The 24,003-nt window shown below is 36.8% G+C and overlaps 1 protein-coding gene across 2 annotated transcripts in view; it reads left to right on the forward strand.

Moving 5' to 3' along the window:
* FAF1 (Fas associated factor 1) overlaps window positions 1–24,003 on the forward strand; it is a 500,825-nt gene that overhangs the window by 370,242 nt on the left and 106,580 nt on the right. For both annotated transcript variants that reach the window (XM_064589173.1, XM_064589174.1), the window contains exon 13: window positions 8,078–8,232. In XM_064589173.1, the coding sequence (XP_064445243.1) occupies window positions 8,078–8,232 (155 nt within the window). The remainder of the gene's footprint in view (window positions 1–8,077; window positions 8,233–24,003) is intronic.

Genomic DNA, 24,003 nt, shown 5'->3' on the forward strand with positions numbered 1-24,003 from the left:
TAAGATGGAGCTTTCTGAATAGCCAGTTAGGTCATTTACGTTAGGCTAGTGTTAATTACAGTCCCTTAAAGTGTAATTCAGGGTCCTTTGGAGGCTGTGAGAGTCTTTCTGATGGACCATGAACTAATCCATAAATGCATATCTATTCTTTAGATCATCTAGGTTAATAGTACAGTTCCATGGACTATCATTTCTATGTATGACTAAGGATTTCTTATAGTTAGTCTATTGTTAAGAGTTAAGATTGGGTTTGGTTGCTTGTAACAGAAAAATAAAAATTAATAGTGGCTCAAACAAAATAGAAGTTAATTTCTCTATTCCCTTCAAGAAGTCCAGAGGTAGTCTGTCCAGGCCTGGTATGGTATATCACAGAGTCAGAAACTCAGATTCCTTCTATCATGTTGCTCCACTGTGTGGTACAGTTCAGGTTATGTCATGATTCTGGATGTAAGCACTTCTGCTTACATTAACCAGAACTTGGTTACATAGCCACCTTTGTTTAAATGGAGGCTGAGAAATGTATTCTTTATTTCAATCAGCCATTAATTCAACCTAAAAAAATACGTAAGAGATTTCCTTACTAAGGAAGATGTGGAAAATATTTAGGGACTACAGTCTCCACCATTCCTATTAAATGAATAGTTAAGAGTTACTACAATTCTGTATGCTTAAACTTAGCTTATTTTTATAATTCACAGTGTTCTACTTTGAAATCTGCCAGACAGTACTTGATAGTAGTAAAAAGTTACTGAACATGTACACCCACAAATCGTTAGAATTCTTGACTTTTCAGCAAGAATGCATTATTATCTATATATTTTAAATTAAAAATTACTGTTAATAATCTCCAATTCTTTATTGCTGTGGTTCCCCCACCACTGGAGTATGGAAATGATGAGATAGGTAGGCTATGGGTCCTTTTTCTCTTCTTCAGTAGCCTAAAAATGGGAGAAGGAAGTGTTTGTGTAACATTGCCTTTCATCCACATTCATGTTGTTCTGCCTGTTTAACAGACCACTGTTAACCAGGGGTAGTGTTATTCCTCTCAAAAGAGAAAATCAAAAAAATCCTGCCTGCACTTCTATGAGGCTGCTCTTCCAGTCCTTGGTACTGCTTCTAGGTGTTCACCTGGAAAAGCAATGGGATGAAATCTTTGATCTGGCCCAAAACTGCCTACTTTCTTGCCTCCATAAGCCCTCTCCCGGCCTTCCCAAAGAGCTTGCCTGCCTCTCTACAGTTTGCTGTAATAGCCTATCACTTGAACTTCTAATTTCCTTATTTGTAAAAACTTTAGTCATATGTTGGTTTTCCTCAAAAATATTTTACGACCTGAGTATTACAGTCTGAACAATGAAAACTGATAAAACTCTGTACCCAATGAGCATTTGTCAGCTTATTATATGAAGAGAGTTTGATTTTACTTTAGGCTTTTTTTCTTTGTTTGTATAACCTGTGACTTTCATATGAGAATTCAACCTACATAAGACTCAAATACATTTGTGTCCTTAAGAATTCAGAGTTCTATCCCAACATCTCATTAAGGAAGTGAGAAGAAAAAGACACCTTGGCATCTTGGCATCACCTCACCTTCAATATCTGGCTGTTTCCTTTTGGAACCTCTCCAATTGGTTGCTGCCTATTGGTCCCTGAACTCAGCTTTGGGAGCCAAAAATGCAGAGTGTCAATGATTCTTTCCACAAATCAATCTGCACTTATTCTTCGCTCTTTAAAAGTTACTAGCTTGGAGTTCTTTGAACATATCAGGCTACTGACATTACTGGGCCTTACCAAACTTTTCTCTTTTTCTTTTTCTCATTCTTCTTTTCTTCGTTATCACCTAAATTTAAAATTTAGCTTAAAATCAAAGATGTCAGTTAATATATCATGTTTTTAAAATTTAGCTCAAGTATTCCCTTCATAAGGAAACAGCCAGGGCGCCTCGGTGGTTCAATTGGCTAAGCATCTCCCTTCAGCTCAGGTCATGATCCCAGGGTCTTGGAATCAACTCCCGCATCAGGCTCCTTGCTCAGTGGGCAATCTGCTTCTCCTTCTCCCTCTGCCCCTACCCCCGCTCGTGCTCTGTCTTGCACTCTTGCTCTCTCACTCTCTCAAATAAATAAATAAAATCTTTTTTTTTAAGAAAAGAAGCAGCCAATCAGTGTTCATGCTTAGACCCTAGGACTGCCTCTATTACAGCACTCACATTACCACTCCCATCTAGACAGAGTATTGAACTTCTGACCTCCAGAGCTATATAGCACCCAAAGCATAAAAAAGTGAGGTAGTTTCCTAAAGTCACATAGCCAGGAGGTGGCAAAGCAGGAATTTGAACCAGATGTTGTGGCTTCATGGTGCCCTGCCTCTAATCTCACCTTAGTTATGTTGAGTCATGGTTTCATGCTGTGCTGGGCCTATGAACATTCATAAATAGGAATAGGATTATAGAAGTGAGCAGTGTACTGGAATGATCCTAATTGGAGCCAGGATTTTTTTTTTTTTTTAAGATTTTATTTATTTATTTGAAAGACAGAGAGAGAGCACAAGCAGGGGGAACGGCAGGCAGAGGGAGAAGCAGGCTCTTTGCCGAGCAAGGAGCCCAATGCGGGACTCGATCCCAGGACCTTGGGATCATGACCTGAGCCGAAGGCAGACGATTAACCAACTGAGCCACCCAGGTGTCCCTGGAGCCAGGATTTAAAACAATAAATAAGACAGCTACAAGGGGCATTTTGAGGTGGTTGGAGAAATTTGAATATGGACTTTATGTTAGATGATATTGTAACAATATTATATGTCCAAGGTATGATAAAAATATTATGGTTATGTAAGGGAATGTCCTTGTTTCTTAGGAGACAGACACTGAAGTATTTAAAAGGTGGAGGTGTCAAGATGTGTGCAACTTTAAATGTTTCAGGGAAGGAGGCATACAATGAATGATAGAACAAATATGGCAAAATGTTAATAATTGATAAATCTAGGGTAAAGGATGAGTGAGTGTTTATTGTTGTATCAGTGTATCAGGTCTTTGTATCAATAAACCATTCCCAATTTAAAACCAAAAAAAAAAAAATAATAATAGTGATATGATTCTGATGATTATGGTGATGATAATCATGATAGAAAAGAAGGAAACAGAGAAAGTCAGGTCCCAATTTATATAAAGGAAATTATTTTGTTTTTAATATATTTTAATTCTTACACTGGAAAATTTATGAACTACCATTTATAGAAATTATTTATCCTATCAACCTTAAAATTTTTGAAAACATGGACTATAGATATTCTGGTACTCAAAAAGAAACTAGAAAATTTCCTTTTCAGTCCATCAGCAAATATTTTCTGAGTGTGTGCTCTGTGCCTGGCTTATTTTGAGACATAGCCAGCTCATTTCTTCCAGCTCTAATGTTCTATGGTTCTGTAATGCTAAGTGTCAAATACAATAGCTACTGTAGCTCAAGGCCAAATCACATTGGTTGCTGTCAGCTTGGCATTTCCTAAGCATCAACTTAGTACCTTAGCTCTTGGATTTGAATGTGAAGATTAGTGAGGCCCTGAAGGCAGGGACACAATTTAGCATCCCAAACATTGCTAGTAAGAGAAATGAAGGCACTTCATAATCTTTAATAAATTTTCAGGGCTATCATTTCTCTTGAAATTGCTTTCAAATCCTTTATTTTGAATGGATAGTTCTGGAATCATCCTAACAACTACATTTCATTCAGCACTTGCTATGGGCCAGGTGTTGTAAAGGAGGTACTTTACCTGCTTTATCTATAATTCTTGGAACAAATACCCATCTTGCCCCATGGTCACACAGCTGGTAAGTGCAAAACTGGATTTAGCACAGAGCTTTTTTTACCTTTACATTATGTTACCAAAACCTAGATCACAAAGAGGGAGTCTGAGGAGTGTAGCTGGGCTGCTTGCCTTAGTTTACCAGACTTATACCCTCTCTGCCAAATTAGAAAGACAAATAAAATGTTTTTTTTTTAAGTGTCCCATTCTTATCACTTATCATATGGTACTGCAGTTTAATTTTTGCTTCCCCATACACCAACCCCCGCCCCCCAACTCTTTGAGGCCTAGGAAACTTTGTTTTATTCATCTTTATGTTCGCAATGCCTAACACATCAGTGCTCCGTAAATGTTATTGAACTAAATTATTAATGGGCCAACAGGAAAAATGGTTATAGTAATGGGAAACAAAACATTTTCTCATGCTTTTCCTATGTACTAAATGCCCTTTCTTCACAAAAGCAGTTTTCTGATATGCTGAACCCTGTTCGGGCCTGTGTTTAATTGAGCTCAATAAAATAATCAGAAATCTGAGTCTGGGGCTCATTTAGTTGTGCCTGTAATCTAATCAGAGATTTATGTAGCCCAAATTTAGTGGCATTTGCATATTTTTAAGAGTTTTATATTTTGCTTTTTACTACTGTCAAAATAGCGGAAGAAAAATTTTTGTTGAAAGCTTTTTATGTTAGAGAGAAAAGATCATTTTAAGATTATTCAGTTTTCCTTTTCAAAGCTACTATGGGAGTCCCCCCAGCCTGAAGATTCTCTACTGATTACTCTCTTTATCATCTCCTTTCTCACAGTTTAGAGCTTAAAGTGAGAATTTTTTTTAAGTGTGTTTTCCTGGCATCTCATGTTTAACAGTGTCAGGGGTTTGTGTCCCTGGAACGAAAACTGTTTCTCCAGAGCCTTTTTTCTCTCAGCTTCCAGTGAAAAGAGGGGCGAGGCGAGCCAGTCGCTTACCACAAAGCAATGCCACCACAAAGGAAAGATTAAGGGTTTAGAGAGAGGTCAATGTGGGTTTTTCTCTAACTAAACACTTTCCTAAAGTTTCCTTGTGGAAAAATAATGAAGTCATCTCAGAGTTTTTAAAGAATTTTTATTTCTTTTTCACCGTCTGCATTCGCTTGTCTTCTCAGCATGGATGTTTAATCTTCCTAGGCTTTGTGAATTGGCCCAAATGAATAAGTAGTGAGCTGTCTCTCTAGGAGCTAGAGGCTTATTCTAAGGGCCTAATCACTGAGTAAACACATCTTTGCCCTCCCTCTCACAACTGCGATATAATAGTCGAGATTCTAGCACAGTAACCTGGATATTGCAGGGACCAATGCTTTGAAATGCAGAATGGTTGATCCTCCAAAACAGACAGTGCCTGATCTTCGCCTGCCTCTTTCTTCTTTTTTAAATTAAATATTGCCAAAGAGATGCTGTTTTATTGCTTGATATTGTGCATTAGTGCCCTGGATTTCCAAGTTTAGTTTCAGTCAACACTGTCGACTGCACTTAGAGGGAACTCTGCATGTTGGGTTTCTTAGTAGCCTCTTCAGCACATGTGTGTTTGGTTTGGAAGAGCATTTAAATTAAATCAGTGAGATAGCAATGTAAATCGCTAATCTCTTTCCCAAAGTCTAAATGTTCCATTGCAGCATTCTTGAGAGAAATGGGCGTTTTAAAGATTTGCCATTGCCATTGTTTGGTTAGAAATATGCTGATTTAAAAGTGGACAGCTCTCTTGTTCCCAGTGTCTCATTAAATGTAGTTGCTGAGATACGATCAAGCAGAATTAGAGGTTGACATCTCTCTGTCTATTCAGCTAGAGAGCTCCTAAGAAGAGGAGCTCCGAATTTGTTAGTGCGGCCAGGTTCACGTTCCTTTCCCTAAAGCAGCATATTTCTAGATTCTTTTACTGAAAGTGGTTTGCATGCTGCTGCCATTTGGGGTCTTTTTTTGCCAGGGGGTTGATAATCAACATTCAAGTTTCTTTCATCAAACATGCCGAGACCTATGCTAGCTTTAGGGATGCAGAGAAGACTGAAAGAGACCCAGCCCTCACCCTTGAGAGACTTTGTCTAGAGGGGAAACTGATAAACAATGATGATACTAATTGGGAAGAGATAGAGGCCCAGAAAAGGAAGCTCTTAACTCTGCCAGAGGGAATCAGGGAAGGTTTCATAGAGGCATTTGCTTTGAGACTTAAAGGATGAGTAGGAATTTACCAGAGAAGTATCTCTTCAACTATGTATCTGATTACAAACTTATAGAAGCCAGCTACTGTTACCTTCGGACATCAATATGGATGAAGAAACCCTGAGTCTTTCTTGCTCACCATTTTATTACCATTGCTTCCTCCTCGGCTCGACACAGTATTTCAACAAATGCTTGTTGAATGAATGATTAAATGAATTGACACATGGAAACAGCTACTGTTGGAGTAACTGAGCTACTTATACTCAGGAATCCTGTCCTTATTCCCATTACCTGTTGTCTCTGAGGCCCCAGAAGCACTAATGTATGAGCAGCGGCCAGTCTGGCATCTTCATATTCTATGAGCACTTCAAGCCTTGAGTACAGTATGGTTGATTTTCCTACTACTGCTGTAGTATCAGAGAAAGAGTACTAGGCATGGCGTCAGGAATCCTGGTTCCAATCCCAGATGTACTACTTACTTACTAGTTGTGGTAGAATTTAGGACAAGTCTGCTTTCTAAACCTCAGTTTCCTTGTATGCTAATAAAATTAAGAATACTACTTTACAGGCTTATTCTGGGGAGATAAGTAGATAATGGGTGTGTAATTAAAGTGCTTCCTATTTGTAGTAGAAGATTTGGGGATCTTAATCTACCTATATACCTTAGTACAGAATTTACCTTGGAAGAAAATATTTTAATGATTACTTTTTTATTATTATTATAATTTGGATTATTTATCAGGATAATTCCAAGCATCAAACTTCAGTATCCTTTCATCAACGTGAGCCTTATATTTTTCTGTAAGTGTCCTACTTTTTTTGGAATCCCACACAGTGAGTTTTTCTTTATTATTATCACATCCTTATTTAATATGAAGGGAAAGACCCTAAGCTTCCTTAAAATTTTCCTTTCCAGAATTTCACAGATTGGTTTGTATATTGTCTTTACCATAAAATTTATCTTTCCGTTTCCTGGCAACTGACTGTTGTTAAACTCTATAAGGTGGCACCAAGAAGTTTGTCAATAACAATGTAAGCTCTTTAATCATCATTGTCACTGTTATTGTTAAAGTTAACATGTTGTGGGGCGCCTGGGTGGCTCAGTTGGTTGGGCGACTGCCTTCGGCTCAGGTCATGATCCTGGAGTCCCTGGATCGAGTCCCGCATCGGGCTCCCTGCTCGGCAGGGAGTCTGCTTCTCCCTCCGACCCTCCCCCCTTTCATGCTCTCTCTCTCTCTCAAATAAATAAATAAAATCTTAAAAAAAAAAAAAAAGTTGACATGTTGCAAATTGTATTGCTCCATTTCAGTTTTTAGTTTCAATTATTTTATTGACTATCCAACTATGACAGAGGACACTTTTAAGAGAGCAAATGCCATTTCTTGAAAGCAAGTTTTATCAAGCAAAGAGGAAGGAATAATTCTCCATATGAGAAACCACAGACAAATTTTCTGGAATATTGACTAGAAAGAATTCATGTGAAGCGAACTATTTTCTACTATCCTTCCATTGACAATTAGATGTTACATGCTCTTACATAAGGACTTTAATATGAGAACACATTAAGGGCTTTGAAAGTACCTGTGGAAGTAAAAGACAACTTCATTTCAGACCTTTTCCTTTCAATTAGAAGAGACTTTCCAGTGTTCAGATTAAAAACAAAAAATACTAAGAGAGATTTTGGCAACCAGTCTTAATCAGTACTTTTTCTGTGTACAAAGTTGAATAGTTCAAAATTAATTTTCCCTTTGTAAAGTATGTTTAATATGAAGAATTGTAAATCCATTTTATTTAAAGAAAATGCAATTCCGTTGCATATTCTGCTTGAGTTAGGCTTGCACATGTTAATAAGAATCTGTGACAGTGGTCTATAAAACAGAATATAATCATCCTACCCTCTTTAGGGTTTAAGGAAGCAAAATTTATTCATATTAGTAAATGCTATAGGAAGTCCAAGTGTCAGGTACTCTTTTAAAGAGAGTAGCATTTAATTTTTGTCTTTGCTGTTTATATCGACAAATTATGCTTTTCCAAAATTCAAGAAATCTTACATTAATGGATATTTTAATTCATCAGTCTTTCTTCCTCTTTTCAGAGAAAGCTTCTTGCTATCTACCTCCACCATGATGAAAGTGTATTAACCAACGTGTTCTGCTCACAAATGCTTTGTGCTGAATCTATTGTCTCTTATCTGAGTCAAAATTTTATAACCTGGGCTTGGGATCTGACAAAGGACGCCAACAGAGCAAGGTAATACTGTTGTTCACAAGTTATAAGTTGGGCTTCTATTTTTTTAAAAAAAGTTATCATTGTATTTGGTTTCTTATCATCTCATAAACATTTTCGTCCTCAGCATTAAATTCTCTACCATTACATTTAATTATATAAAAGCTATTTGTTGTAGCTAACATGCAGTTATTTACAATGGGAAAATATACCTCAATTTATAAATGATTTCTAAATCCAAGAATAACCCAAAAAACAAAACCAAAATACATCGTTTTCATCTTTTTGCAGTAAAACTGGTACAGTACATATCTATGTACTTACTGTATATTCCAAGGTTCTTATCTGTTGTTGAATATTTAGAGAAAATCTGTTTTTAATAATGTTCAGAAAAGGCAAGGCAAGTCTAACATATAATCTTAGTAGTAAGTTTATTTTTTAATAATTCCAGTGAAGAAGGCAGTACATTCTGGACTAGTCCATGGAGTTGGTAATAGCTTAACTCTAGCATATACTAATTGATGTAATTGCTTTATTGCACACATTCTTTTGCACACATCCATATTCTCAGTAGGAAAAAAAAAGTCCTTTTCCTTGCTGTCAGGATAAATTTACTTAATTTGTTAATCATAATATCTATAAATGAATAATTTTTCATATTTTGCCTATTTGAGTTTCCCATCTGAAATACATTTCATCATGTTTAATTACACATGTGGCCATAACATCCAGTGATGTTACTTTGGGTGTGTTAACACAATAATAATCACAGGCTGCTGGTTTATGAACAGGGAGATTAAATTAATTCATTTCAAGGCAAGCCTATTGTAGTTACCTAATTTAAATGTTTATAGAACAATTAGAAATCATCTGATTTTTTTTATTATTTTATAGCTCACTGAATTTTTGCTCATCATTTAGACTTTGTTTTATGTAGTCTAAACCTGAAAAGAAAGATGATTCTTCCCTTAAATGTGAAGCAAAAGAATGTTGAAGCAATTTTTTCATCTAATACTTCATTTCTTTAAGCAAATGGTTAGGAAATTTCACAGGATGACTTCGTTCTGCATTGGAAATGTTCCCTGTTATACATAAATAAAGAACCTTTAGCACCTGTATTTGTTTAAATTAAATCAGGTTATTATTCACACTCAGTTAAAGGTGATGAAAAGCAGTGCCAAAAACAGATAAAAATGCAGCATCGAAGGGCTTTCATGAGGCAAAATACATAGACTGGAGACTTGGCTAAATCTTTCACCATTCACTGGCAGTAAGGAATCTCCTCCTTTCCTTTTATCCACAACTTGATGGAGAAGGAAACACTATTTCTAAACCATCTGTAGTGGCTAAGTTCAGCAGGCTACCTGCTGTTATTTTGTTCTATCCTCCATTTAATTCCTTAGTTCCTTTTATTTTACAATGACAAAAAATTGCAGTGTAGTTTCTTTTGAAAAACAGTGTTTGAGGGTTTTTTTTTATGACTAGCAATCAACAGCCATGTAATTGCTTTGTTATGTTTTACTAAAGAAGTCTGTTAAGTAGCACAACTTTGATACACTAGTAATAAGAGTTTGCAGGTTACAGAGACACCTGTGGTGACCAAAGCGACAGAAGCTGCTTATTAGAAAGAGCCAGTACAGCTGTGTCCTATTAACTCCTTATGACACTTTTTTTAAAACACAAAATAAAGGCCTTGTTTAAGGCTTTAGAGCTATTTCTCAATGAATTGCAGGACCAACTAAGAGGTATGATAGGCTATTTCAATCTACATTTTTAAAAATATGGTATCTCATTATCGTTATCATTACATTCATAAAAATGAAAAGAAGTGATATTAAAGACTAAAAATAGAAAGATGTAGGAATTTGCTTTAACAAATATTTATAGGAACAAGAAACAGGGCCAATGGGAAGAAAGAGAATGTTATAATTTCTAGAATTTAGGATACTGGCAATCCTTACTCAAAATCAAATTCTATCCATATTACAAATTAAAAACTTTTAATTTAAGGTATTACATTTCTCTCTATAAAGCAAAAGAATTATGTAGATGCTTTTCATGTACAGCTCCTCATTATTATTATTAAAGCAAATGGAAAAGTACACATTTTACACACACAGGATAAAAATGCATTGAAATGGCATATTCCTAAAAGAGAGTAAAAGTGGATTTCTTTTTGCTATATTAAACTGTAGGAAAATTTTAATTAATTAGTCTGATTTATTGTCCCAAAAAAGGATTGGCTTAGCACCGGTTTTCTGACCACCCATCATAGAGTCAATCTAAATATAATTGTCTAATTGAGTTTCTGTCTTTGTGATCTTACTTAGATTTTTTTAGCACCACATTTTACCCAGAGATGTTTGTCATAAAAATTTATTGCATTGTCCATTTGATACTATTAACACTGAGTAACAAAACCTCAAGCTTTCACCCTCAATTCAGTAGAAGACTGCTGCACTAATATTTATTGGTCAGTGAGCTACATTTCAAAAGTTGCTGTGCCATCATTTGCATATTACCAGAGTTAAAATATGACAGATCAATATGTGAAAATATAGAAGAGATTTCTAGGTATCACAAACTAGATTGTTGCTCTGAGTTTCCTTTTAACTGTGATTTTCTTATGACATATGTAAAAGTTTAGAAATAAATTCCTTGTGGATGGCTTGTCTCATCCCATGTCCGGCTCTCCTAGTTCAAACTGATCAACACATTTTTAAAATCCTGAGCCTGTAAGCTGGTTAGTCTAGATGACTCCTTAGTAATTTTTCTGGGACCACACCCTGACATGATAGGTAGGGACATTTGTGCCCAAGATGGGGAGGGTCTTGCCAAGCATATTTACTTTTCCTTAAGAAATACTCTGCTGGGGGCGCCTGGATGGCTCAGTTGGTTAAGCGTCTGCCTTCAGCTCAGGTCATGATCTCAGGGTCCTGGGATCGAGCCCCACATCGGGCTCCCTGCTCAGTGGGAAGCCTGTTTCTCCCTCTCCCACTCCCCCTCTGTGTTCCCTCTCTCGCTGTGTCTCTCTCTGTCAAATAAATAAATAAAATCTTAAAAAAAAAAAAAAAAGAAAAGAAATGCTCTGCCAGGGGTACCTGGGTGGCTCAGTCGTTAGGCGTCTGCCTTCGGCTCGAGTCATGATCCCGGGGTCCTGGGATCGAGCCCTGCATTGGGCTCCCTGCTCGGCAGGAGGCCTGCTTCTCCCTCTCCCACTCCCCCTGCTTGTGTTCCCTCTCTCACTGTGTCTCTCTCTGTCAAATAAGTAAATAAAATCTTTAAAAAAAAAAAAGAAAAATACTCTGCCAAACCTACAGAAACATTAGTCCTCCTCAGTTTATTGTGAATCTCTCATGTGTAGAAGATAAGTGAAGGGTTTTGAACTAAGTGAATGCTTTGGTAAAGTTACCAGAATGTGAGTGTCAATTGTGGTTATAAGTTAAATTTCCTGATTTCACTAACAAACTAGAATAAAAAAGAAATAGATGTCTATCGAATGTCACTGTCATACACCTCTGTGATGTTGATGATTTGGATTTCCCACTCCAAAATGATTCTAATAACTTTCTAAGTTGAATACTTAAGTTGACCAACCTATATCTGTATGAAATGGATTAGAGTAATTTCTGGATTGATCTTGGAACATTCCAAATACGAATTGGGACATCAGACTGTAGCAGTAATGATTATGTGCCTATCTTCTCCCTCACTAAATTGTGATCTTCTGGATCTTATTCATATTATTTATCTCATTCAACAAAACACTTTAAATTTACAAAATTCTAGGAGAAAGAAACTCAATAAGCATTTGGCAAATGAATGAATGCATCCAATTCCACCAAAGAATGTGTTTATAATTTCAGTATTATATATCTAAATGTAGGTTTCTTTCCTGGAAAACTCTGTACAGTCTCGTTGGCTGCCATGTCTACTTGGAATTCAGGTCCATTCTTTCTTAAAGCAGTAGGCAATAAGCCCTTGGTTAGTTTTAGGAAGTGCTAGAGGGTATAATTTCCTAAATATCCATCTGAATAATGATCCTGAAAGAAACAGTAGGATATATCTGTAAATGAAAGAGCTAAAAACAGATAATAGTATAAACAAGGAGATCCCGCAACTCACTTCTGAAAGTGGCTAAAAGAATATCTTAAGAAACATATATTTCCTTCATATTTATTCATTGAGTAAACATTTACTGAATATTTCATGTGAACCAGGAATGGTGCTTTGCACTGAGGGTGAGAAGATGAAAAAGATACAGTGCTTACTACTGGGTATTTACCCCAAAGATACAAAAGTAGGGATCCGAAAGGGTACGTGCACCCCGATGTTTATAGCAGCAATGTCCACAATAGCCAAACTGTGGAAAGAACCAAGATGTCCATCGACAGATGAATGGATAAAGAAGATGTGGTATATATATACAATGGAATATTATGCAGCCATCAAAAGGAATGAGATCTTGCCATTTGCAACGACGTGGATGGAACTGGAGGGTATTATGTTGAGCGAAATAAGTCAAACAGAGAAAGACATGTATCATATGATCTCACTGATATGAGGAATTCTTAATTGCAGGAAACAAACTGAGGGTTGCTGGAGTGGGGGGTGGGGTGGGAGGAATGGGATGACTGGGTGATAGACACTGGGGAGGGTATGTGCTCTGGTAAGTGCTGTGAATTGTGCAAGACTGTTGAATCTCAGACCTGTACCTCTGAAACAAATAATGCAATATATGTTAAGAAAAAAAAAGAAGAAGAAGAAGAAGGTAGCAGGAGGGGAAGAATGAAGTGGGGGAAATCAGAGGGTTAGACGAACCATGAGAGATGATGGACTCTGAAAAACAAACTGAGGGTTCTAGAGGGGAGGGGGGTGGGAGCATGGGTTAGCCTGGTGGTGGGTATTGAGGAGGGCACATTCTGCATGGAGCACTGGGTGTTATGCACAAAAAATGAATCATGGAACACTAGATCTAAAACTAATGATGTAATGTATGGGGATTAACATAAGAATTAAAAAAAAAAGATACAGTGCTTAATGCTCAAAATACTCATAGTCTAGTAGAAAGACATGGAGCTAATACGTAATATTAAGTATGCACAAGGTGCTTGGGGAATACAGGTGAAATTCATAGGGAGTTACTCTACCTGAGTGGGCTAAAGAAGGACTTGAAAGAAATGACATACAGAAAAATGAAATTAGAAGTTTTGTTCTTTTTATTTAGAGATTTTTATATTAGCAGCATTCCTAGTTTATTGGGTTGCAGATATTTGCTATTTTTATAAAAGAATATTGGTATTTTAAGCCTCATAATTAAGTATCAGAAATGAAGGATCAGTGGCTTACATAATTGTGGAGGAGAGGGCCCTGGCCAGCTAGTGTAATCATATATGGTCTGAACCAGATTGAGGATTAAGGTCAACCAGCAGGATGGACAGATCCCAAGCAGTTGTTTTGTTAATGATTCATCTCCAGTATTGGCATATGCTTACAGGCAGACAGTGGAGCAGAGATCAGATACTCTTTTGGATGTAGAGACATGTAGAAAACTATCATGAATTTAACAATAAAAATATATTTAAGGACAATATACTATTAGTAAACAAATGCTTGTGCTATAAAAGAATAATTTCTTAAAATTCAGGACAGGTGTCACCTCTAGGAAGCCTTGCCACTGTCCATCCTTCTCTTGCCTCAGTCTGAGTTAAAATGCACATTCTTTATGCTCCGATAATATCCATATACTAACCTATGATGGAATTCATTACACTGTCTGTCTCCCTGTTAGGTTGTCAGCTCCCCAAGGGAGCTATGTCTATAATCTCAATGTGTTACACAGTGCCTTTGAAAAAGTGAGTGTTATATTGAAAAATAAATAATCTCTAATAGTCTTATTGAATAATGAGAGAGACCAGCTTGGGTAGTAGAAAAAGCAAGGAAATGCTGCTGTATGACTCTTTTGTGATCTTCCCCCATAGCCATTAATAGGACTGATAAAGCAAAAGCCTTCATTTTCCTTGTAGAATGAACTAACAATGTCCAGACCAGGTACTTTGTGTTCTGCTGGCCCTGAAGCACTTGAGAATATTGTGGCCTGTGCTCTGTGCACCAGGCACCCACACATCATCTGGAAAGAGACTTGAATTCCAGCCTAGATGAGTTCATCCAGTGGTTCTAGAGTTTCTTCCCCAGATTCACCAAGTCTCTGATAGCCCTGAAACAATTGGCCCCTCGGATCGGGCCATTCTGGGATGGAACTCTGAGCCTTCTGCAGTGGTGATGGTGCTGATTAAAGTAAACATGTCCACAGAACCAGATTGCTAGCCTGGCTACATGATGACATATGCCACAGAGCCAGGCAAGTTCCATTTGGGCACCATTTGAATTAATTAAATATAGATAGTACTATATAAAGCACAATAAGCGTTAATTTCCTTCCCGCTATTAGAGTTAATTTGGACATCTGTTGGTTGCGTGGGAACATTGGCACATGACTGCCCTTGGTGTGAAGCTGTGTTTTTGGCTCTAGTTGCTTCATCAAGAAAAGCTACATAACAGGGCACCTGGGTGGCTCAGTTGGTTGAGCGACTGCCTTCGGCTCAGGTCGTGATCCTGGAGTCCCGGGATTGAGTCGCTCAGCGGGCAGTCTGCTTCTCCCCCTGACCCTCCCTCCTCTCATGCTCTCTCTCTCTATCTCATTCTCTCTCTCAAATAAATAAATAAAATCTTAAAAAAAAAAAAAAAGAAAAAGCTACATAACATGTGGCACACTAAACCACCAATATTAACCAGTAATAAGTGAGTTAATAGGTATCTCTTTTTCTGACCAGGAGGGCCCACAAGGCAAATGTCTCCATTCATCCAGGATAGGTACTGGTTTATATGATACAATTCTAGAAAACTTAAACATTGAATTTGACTAGAATAGTGCCAGCTGAGGTCACCAGCCAGCTATGAGTTGCTTATATGTAAGTTTCTGAAGTGGAAATGTTTAGCACATCAGCATACATGCTACAAAGTGTTAAATCAGGCATCGCACACTACTTCTAAGCTGTGTTCTGAGTAGCTGCAAACAGTTACCTAGGAATTGCTGACAATTACACAGGTTGCATGTAACTTATACAGAGTGTTGTATTAAATTTTACCTACACAGTTAGTACCAATGTTCACAGACAGAATTATTAGCTTTTGAACTGCATGCCCTTAGGTGCAGTATTTCAGATCACTGTAAACTTCTGCTGCTATGCTGACAGGTACTTGTTAGCCTTAATATTCAAGTGATAGTTTTCCACATTACTTAATCTTTGCAAGAGTTAATTGACTTAAAGCTCTTATTATCAGTAGGCTGTCTTCACCTGCACTTTCCATCTCAGTAATTAGCCATATTCACAGTGGCATACCCTTAATTCCAAACTACTCAGTGCTTCATGCCTGGCTGAAGCCTAGATGACCATGTTACTCTAACCCTACACCTCCATTTGATCCAGCAAATTTAGCCCAGGTGTGGGGTCTGTGTGGGAGACTAAGGAGTGTTAATTTCCAGCTGCTACCCTAGGAGCAGATATGGATTCTGCAGAAGTAGCTGATAAAACAGATGGATATGTTGTGGTCAGGGAACCAAGACTTCATAAGAGTCTTCATGCCAGATTTCCATATAATTTTCCCCAAACTTCTCTATTCCCTTTGTGCTACGTTTTCCTTCCAGTACTTTTAAAGGAAATGTATTGTCATCCTAAACATCCCAGGTCAAGGGCTTAATTAATGCTTTAAAATAAAGGTTCCAAAACACCAGGAGAGTTTGTCATTTTCTCCCTGGTTTGTTTTGTGAAGAGGGAGGAGAGAAGGTGAGGAGGAACCCCTCCTGTTCCATGATTACATCCTACCCACTCATTTTCTCCTTTTCTCCTCTGCTTTTGATTTTTAGTGGCAGTCTTAACAGAATGTCAAGATCAATTTGCAGCATGGTTTAACTCAAGGTTTGCGTTCTGCCAGCAGCAATTGTCCCTGCAAACAATGCCGTGTGTTCTTGTAACTTCAGAAGCTTTTAGAAGGATCATGGCAAGGGCAGCATCTAATGACTTTATTAGTGTAAGGTTTCAAAATGGGCTCCGTAATTGTTCATATCTCTTTGTCAGCAAGTCATAATTACTGCTCAGCATTGTCCAAGGGTACACTTGTGAATAGTTTTCTAATAGTACTGAAAGGAAGGGAAAGAGGGGAGGATAAAAGGTGATAGCCTCTTATGACTGAGAACAAGCCAGTCTGTATATAGATGATGGCTAAACTGTTTATAATACTTTACTCTTTTTAAAATGGAAGATTATCCTTTTTAAAATGTTCTTTTGGGTAATTTGAAATGACTAATTTGGAAGCCTTTTTTACTGTAATTTAGATACTTCCCACACTACTACCTAGTACTACAATCATAACTGCCTGGTGCTACATGCACTAAATCTGAATCAGGCTATGTATTTTTCCTTGACATTAATCTAATTATTGCTATTTAGGAAATGTGCATTTAACTCAGATACAGTTTTCTGTGTGTTTTCACAGTCTATGTGAAAACTGTTGTTAGAAAAGAACAATACAAAGGTGATAACTGTAGACAAGATAGTCCAAAAGAACATTGTAAGTTTTTATTAAATCTTTTTCTCACGCACTAGACCTTTCTTGTTACTCTTTTGGGGTTCTCCTTGGTCTTTCTGCTAAACCCTTTGTGTTTTGAATATTCTAAGTATCTTGATTGTAAGAGTTACAGAATTAAAAGAATCATTGCCTTCTCAAGATATATAAAGGTTCAGCTTAATGCCAAGCCTTTGTGCTCTGTTGCCAAATTTTTTCCTGTTCTGTGACTCTGTACATTCATGTACAGTTCTGTGCAAATATTCACTCCCAATAGCTAGTTATCCTAGTATTTTAGAATATACAGATTCAAATAAATATGACTGCCTTAGATATTTAATCCAGTGTTTATATAGAATAAAAAACATGAGTTTTCTAACGAAACAAATTCTAAAAATAAGACATCTCCAAAATGAAATTTTTTTTTAAGTAATATATACCCCATCAGGGCTTTTACCTTTACTTCTTGCTTAAAATTGAAAAGATCTCAAAAAATTTATTTTTTTTTCTTAACTGCTTTGTTAGTACTAATAATTTTTATATTCATGGTTGTTTCTGAAGAGTTTTTACTAATCATATCATCTGTGCCACTTAAATCAGTAGCACAGTTCTCCTCTTCCATAAATACTGATGGTAATACACTCAGAAAAATTATAATGGAAACATGTTAGTTCAGTCATATAAAACCAACTATGGAAACTGGTTCCTCTGACATTTTTCCAGGATTTTCCTGTCAGTCTACATAGATACTCAAAGAGGTTTTAGTGCCCAGTTATCTTAATGATCTAATCTGCTAAATATACCACCAAAAATTGAAAGAGGAAATAACTGTTAATCTGGAATTGGGGAGTCAGGTGGAATCCTGTTTCTTATTTGTTTGGGTAATTCATTAGGAAACGGTTTGGTATCCTTTCCTCAAGGATGTGTCTTTGAACTTGATTGCATTATAGTAATAGAGAAAAGTGACAAAATAGTTTTATATTATTAACAAATAAAGGCTTAACCTTAGGGATTTTTGTGAAAAGCCTTCTGTTAATTTATCTACTATTGGCTGATTCTGTCTGTAGCCACACCAACAATTTAAAGAATCCTTCTAAACAGTCTCCTTCAATGTATCTTTCTTTTCCTCAATGCATGATCAGCACCAAGAAAGTCCTCTAACATTCTTTTCTACACATCTCAACTAAGGAAAGAGTGAAGCAAGCTTATACGAACTATAAAGAAGCTTTGATTGCTGTGTCTCAATCTGAGAAATTATATTTCCAACCCAGTATCAAATCAGGTATTGGTGGCTCTGAGCAGCACCCAAATAAGTTACTCAACAACCACAGCAACAAAAATTTATTTGGCTATTATGAAAGCTATGTAAGTATTAACTTCTTATTAGTTCTTAAAGCAAAACCTATACAAATTTAAATATGTCAGTTGCTGTTCTTGAAAGACTATGATAAACTATTTTTTCATTGTTTATACAGATAGTCAGACCTCATTCATAAAATGTAGCCCTATTAGGAAGTGGGACTCAGTCAGTCTGGGAGTATGAAGAACTCAAGGAATATTAGGCAAGTGGTATAACATTTTCAGATCTTTTTTTTTTTTCATCTCTGAAAATTGGGGGAGAGGACGCTAACAGCTGATCTATTTGACCTAAGACTTTTGACCTTTATCTCTAAAATTCCCTTTCTGATGACTTAGACACAATTGTTTTCAATAGAAAAAAGAGAAGTAAGCAAGATTTTGTTTTTAAAATAAATGTTCGTAAAGTATGTAAGTAGATTATAGCATACTGCGCTTGCCAGTTTGTGATGATTTAGTTAGTGTGACCTTAGTGGAGTGTAGCTAAGGAAGCCACAATCATTTTCTCCCTCTTTCACCAATAAAGATAGCTTCCTTACCCTTAGAACTGTTCTCCAAGCTCATGCCATTCTTGACAGGAGCTTCTACTGAGAGAGTATCAGTAGCTAAGAACAAGACTATCATTACTGCTTTTGTAAAAAATCAAAACACATAATAACTGTAACCATTAAACCTACTATGTGCCAGACTCTCTCTATATGAGCTCCTTTAATGCTCACTGTATATGCATTACCTCATTTAACTACAATTCTACAAAGGTCCAATCACATATGTGGAAACTATTTTTGGCTCAGAGAAGTTCTATAATTTACCCAGTGTCATGTAAATGGTTGTACCAGGTATAAATCCCAAATCAACCTATGCTTTTCTGCTTCATAATGCTTCTTGCCCCATGACCTTGTCAGGCTGGATTATTCAACAATGAAAGTGTACTGAATAACTGTATGCAAAACCTTGTGGGAGTTATAAGAGAAATATAACACATGGACCTTTTGCACAAGGAACAAATAAACATGGGATTCACTAAATCTTAGAGTTGCAGGTTAGAGAGGTATTCTCAATATCCAGGCGGCAGGTATTTTTCCTCATGATGTGCTTAACTGATGTTACTACAGTTGCTACCTGAATACTCCTAGGGACAAAGAAATTAAAGCTTCAAAAGATAGTGTATTTTTGAGCTACTCGAAAAGTCAGAAAAGGTTTTTGCTACAGTGTTTCTTCCTCTGGAGGGCTTCTGCAACTTTCTCCCTTTTGGTTCTGGTTTTGAATTAATAAGCTTAACTTGGGAATTAATAAGCCTAACTTCTGTTCTGCATTACAGTCCTTTATCAATTTGACCACAGCTATCTTGTTTACCCTATTTTTCTTGCTTTTTCTTACCAAGTATGTTTGTTTATTTCCATTGTTCCTTATATGCTAGGATATCTAGACCCAGCCCATTCAGAAGGTGCTCAAATCAAGCTCCAGAGCAAGTTTATCTCATGCTATGCTCAATTCTATTCTGTAATTTTATTATTGACTCCTATTGAATTGAGGTAGTCAACTAAAACCCCCTACCAGTTTCTCAGATATGAGGCTGCCGAGAATAGTCTGGGTCTGTGTTGTTACTAAACTAGATCTCTGCCATTCTCTACTAATGCAGTTGACTGACAGCATCTTTTGAAGTTCAGATTCTATTAACTCTCCCAAGAGTTATCACTCACAAATGATGCTGTAACTCCTGTCATTTCTACTGTTATCATTCTTGATAATCCTCTCTGCTCCTAGACATATCTAACTCCAGAAAATTTTTTTTCTTCTCCTTATTTACCAAACTTGGATGTAGTCATCAAGAGAAGCTTTATCACATCATATATTTTGATTTCAAGCACCTGGCTCTCACCAGCACTTCCTATTCCTATCTTACTTGATCAAGTGCTGAAGTTTTTTTTTTATATCATTATGCCCTCTAATCTGTTGACCCCACCACTTTACTTCATCTACCCTTTTCTGTCTCCAATCTTCATTTCCCTCTTTGTCCTATTTAGATTTCAAGGTCCATCATTATCATCATTGTAATATCTTGAATTTCCTCACCTCTGTCTCCCTCCATTGTACTCATTTTGTTGAACCCAACTATTCACCTTCTCTGTGCCTAGGCCTTTGCACTTGAACACTGCTGGAGACAGTCACACTCATTTTTTTTTCTAAATAAACAGAAACTTCAAGCAAGCAATAATGCTGAGAAAGCCTACTGTGAATCTCTAGTTTTTCTTTTCCCAGATAAGATGGCTATTTCATACTACTACTCATTCGTTAAACATCACATGTCCCTCGCTTCTCCCTTTCCCAGCTGTCCTTACTAGTTGACTGAGAAAACAGAAGTCATTAGATGGAAATGACTCTTAATTTTCTTTCTTCAGGTCTCAATGTAAATGTCTACTCTTCAAAAAGGCCTACTGAACCCTTTTAGAGGAAGCTTCTTCACCATCATTCTCTTTCATAGAACTCTCTTAGAACTTTCCATAATAAGCCGTTATTTTGCTTATTAAAATTTTGTTTTCTAATTCTTCCATTAGAATGTAAGATTACTAAGGGCAAGAATTAACATTAGTCTTCTTCACTTTGTTTCTTACTCCAGTACTCAATAATTACTTGTTGGATAATATAAAAATGCAGGAGTGCCTGGGTGGCTCAGTCGTTAAGAGTCTGCCTTCAGCTCAGGTCATGATCTCAGGGTCCTGGGATTGAGCCCCACATTGGGCTCCCTGCTCCAGGGGAGGCCTGCTTCTCCCTGTCCCACTCCCCCTGCTTATGTTCCCTCTCTCGCTGTGTCTCTCTCTGTCAAATAAATAAATAAAATCTAAAAAAAAAAAATGAATGGGAAGAAATTAGAGAGCGAGACAAACCATGACAAACTCTTGACTCTGGGAAACAAACTGAGGGTTGCAGAAGGGGAGGTGGGGGGGGATGGGGTAACTGGGTGATGGGCATTAAGGAGGGCTCATGATATGATAAGCACTGGGTGTTATATGCAACTAATGAATCACTGAACACTACATCAAAAACTAATGATGTACTATATGTTGGCTAATTGAATTTAAATTAAAAACAAAAAAAAACAAAATTAAACAAAACAAAACAAAAAATATATAAAAATGCAGAACAGTGTAATGGTTGAGTATGAATTAATTTGGATTTAGTCAAACTAAGATTGGAATTCTAGCTATGCCAGTAGGCCACCATAGTGACCTTGAGCAAGTTGCTTAAACCCTCTAAGTTGCAGTTTCTGTATTGGAAAATGGAGATTAAAAACTATATCCCTTAGAGAACTTGTTAGAAATAAGTGGGATAATTGATTTTTGAAAAGGGACAAAGCACAGAGTAAGTGCTCAGTGCATTTTATCTATATATGTATATTTTATTTCTTTATCTCAGACATTTATGAAAATGTTGACAAAGCCAAATGGTAAGCTGTTTGAGACCACCTTCAGTTTGGCAGCACTCTACAGGTTCAATTTCTCAGTGACAAAGGATTTATCCAACTTAGCCTACATTTCTGAATCTTACCCTGAAGGATACTTTGAGACACCTCGTCACTTCTTACTGAAGTCCAGATAGTTGAAACTTAAGGAATGCTCCTGAGTTCTCAGCCTGGTAACCTCATAGTTAAGTTAGGTTTATTGTGTTCTTTTTTTTTTTAATTTAATTTATTTATTTGAGAGAGAGAATGAGATAGAGCATGAGAGGGGGGAGGGTCAGAGGGAGAAGCAGACTCCCCGCTGAGCAGGGAGCCCGATGCGGGACTCGATCCAGGGACTCCAGGATCATGACCTGAGCCGAAGGCAGTCGCTTAACCAACTGAGCCACCCAGGCGCCCGGTTTATTGTGTTCTTAATAACCCATGCTGTCTTCTAGTTATCGCTATGGTATTCTAAGCATTCATAAGCCATTTGTCTAAGTGACTTTTCTAGCTTCTGTAGAGGACTGAGGTCAAGTTTACTAATCTGTACTTTTTGAAACTCATGGTATTTACTTGTTTTTAGGGATGCAGATTCCTCAGATGATAGTCATTTTTATCATCATTCATTCTAGCTTTTTACTGACACATTTATTCTACTACCTATCCATTTCTTTGTCCAGTATTTTGTCGTTACTTTGTCCAGTAACGTACCTATCCATTAAACATTTATAAACACCTGGGGTGACTCAAGTTTTTGAGTTTCTACTATGTGTCAGGTACAGTTTATTGTACTGTATTTATTTATTGAGTTTCTACTATGTGCCAGGTACAGTTATGTACTGGAGTTTACAGTTTACTATTTGTAGTTCTCATTGATTAATAAAAAAAATTTAACAGTCCATCTCAAGATTTCCTGGCACTGAATTCAAGAAAGAATTTTTTTGCATGATTATCTATTTGAGAGTCATTTAAGAAATAAAATAGACAATTATTTTCTACTGTTGTTTTGCATACGACATATTATTTTAAATTTAAATAGATGGTTCTTATATCAATCCTCTGTAAAAGCAGAGGGCTTTGTATTAAATATTTTTTCAGTAATGGTAATTGTTTTAGGGAGCTTAGGTGATATGGTCCTTAAATATTCCTTTTTGATGATCTGACTCATAGCTGGTATAGAACTTAAAGGAAAAGCCTATGTAGTCAACCTGTTCATGTAGCTCTCTTTGTCAAACATCAGTTATCTCAAGTGAGCCTTTGTCAAGTGCTGGACTGTAATCCTTTCTTGCTTGAAAGCTTTAATGAGTGACTGAGATGCTAATATATTGGATTGTTGGTCATTTATCTTTTAAAGACTTTCTTCCTATGTATGAGATTTCTGCTTATACTCTCCCACATTTTTTTTATCCATTAGGATGATAGTAGGTGGGGAGATGGGCTAAATAGGTGATGGGGATTAAGGAGTGCACTTGTTGTGATGAGCACTGGATATTGCATGGAAGTGTTGAATCACTATATTGTACACCTGAAACTAATATTACACTGTATGTTAACTAACTGGAATTTAAATAAAAACTTTTTTAAAAATCAAATACAGGGTGCCTGGGTGGCTCAGTTGGTTAAGCGCCTGCCTTTGGCTCTGGTCGTGATCCCAGGATCCTGGGATCCAGTCCCACATTGGGCTCCTTGCTCACTGGGGAGTTTGCTTCTCCCTCTACCCTTCCCCCCTGCTTGTGATCTCTCTCTCTCTCTCTCTATCTCAAATAAAATCTTTATAAATAAATAAATAATCAGATACATAAGGAAATTATGTATAGATGTCAATGTTCCAAGAGAAGCCAACCAACTCTAAAATAAACCATGCTGAAAATTTTTTATATAATAATAAAAATCACAAAGTCTCCAACTTTTGCAGGGGGGGCTGGAAATCAGGGAACATGACAATATGAAAAAATAGCTATCTTCAAATCTCTGCCCAGAATAGGGCATGATCTTATGTTACAAGGATGCTGATGCATACCGTAGAAGTTATAAAGCAATATAATACAGTGCCAAGCATGGTGCTAAGCATAACTCCTTGTTTAGTGATGTGAGTCTGATACTGCTGTTATAATTTATTAGGAAACATTTTGCCATATCCACGAGGGGGTGGATAAAGGAAAAACTGATTTTGATTCTGAAGCACATAAAAGAAAGGAAAAAGAATATTAAGTAATCTGCAGACCAATTCTAAAAATAGGTATCATTATCTTCATTTTATGTATTAGAAAGCTAAGGCTCAGAGCAATTAAGTTATCCAAAGAAACAACTAGTAAGTGATAAAACCAGGTTTGTTTGATGCCTAAGTCTGTTCTTCCTACAGAATTACACTG

The sequence above is a fragment of the Mirounga angustirostris genome, unplaced genomic scaffold (assembly GCF_029215605.1).
Source record: "Mirounga angustirostris isolate CCGP_5_RB_7025 unplaced genomic scaffold, mMirAng1.0.hap1 SCAF_4, whole genome shotgun sequence".
Lineage (NCBI taxonomy): Eukaryota > Metazoa > Chordata > Mammalia > Carnivora > Phocidae > Mirounga > Mirounga angustirostris.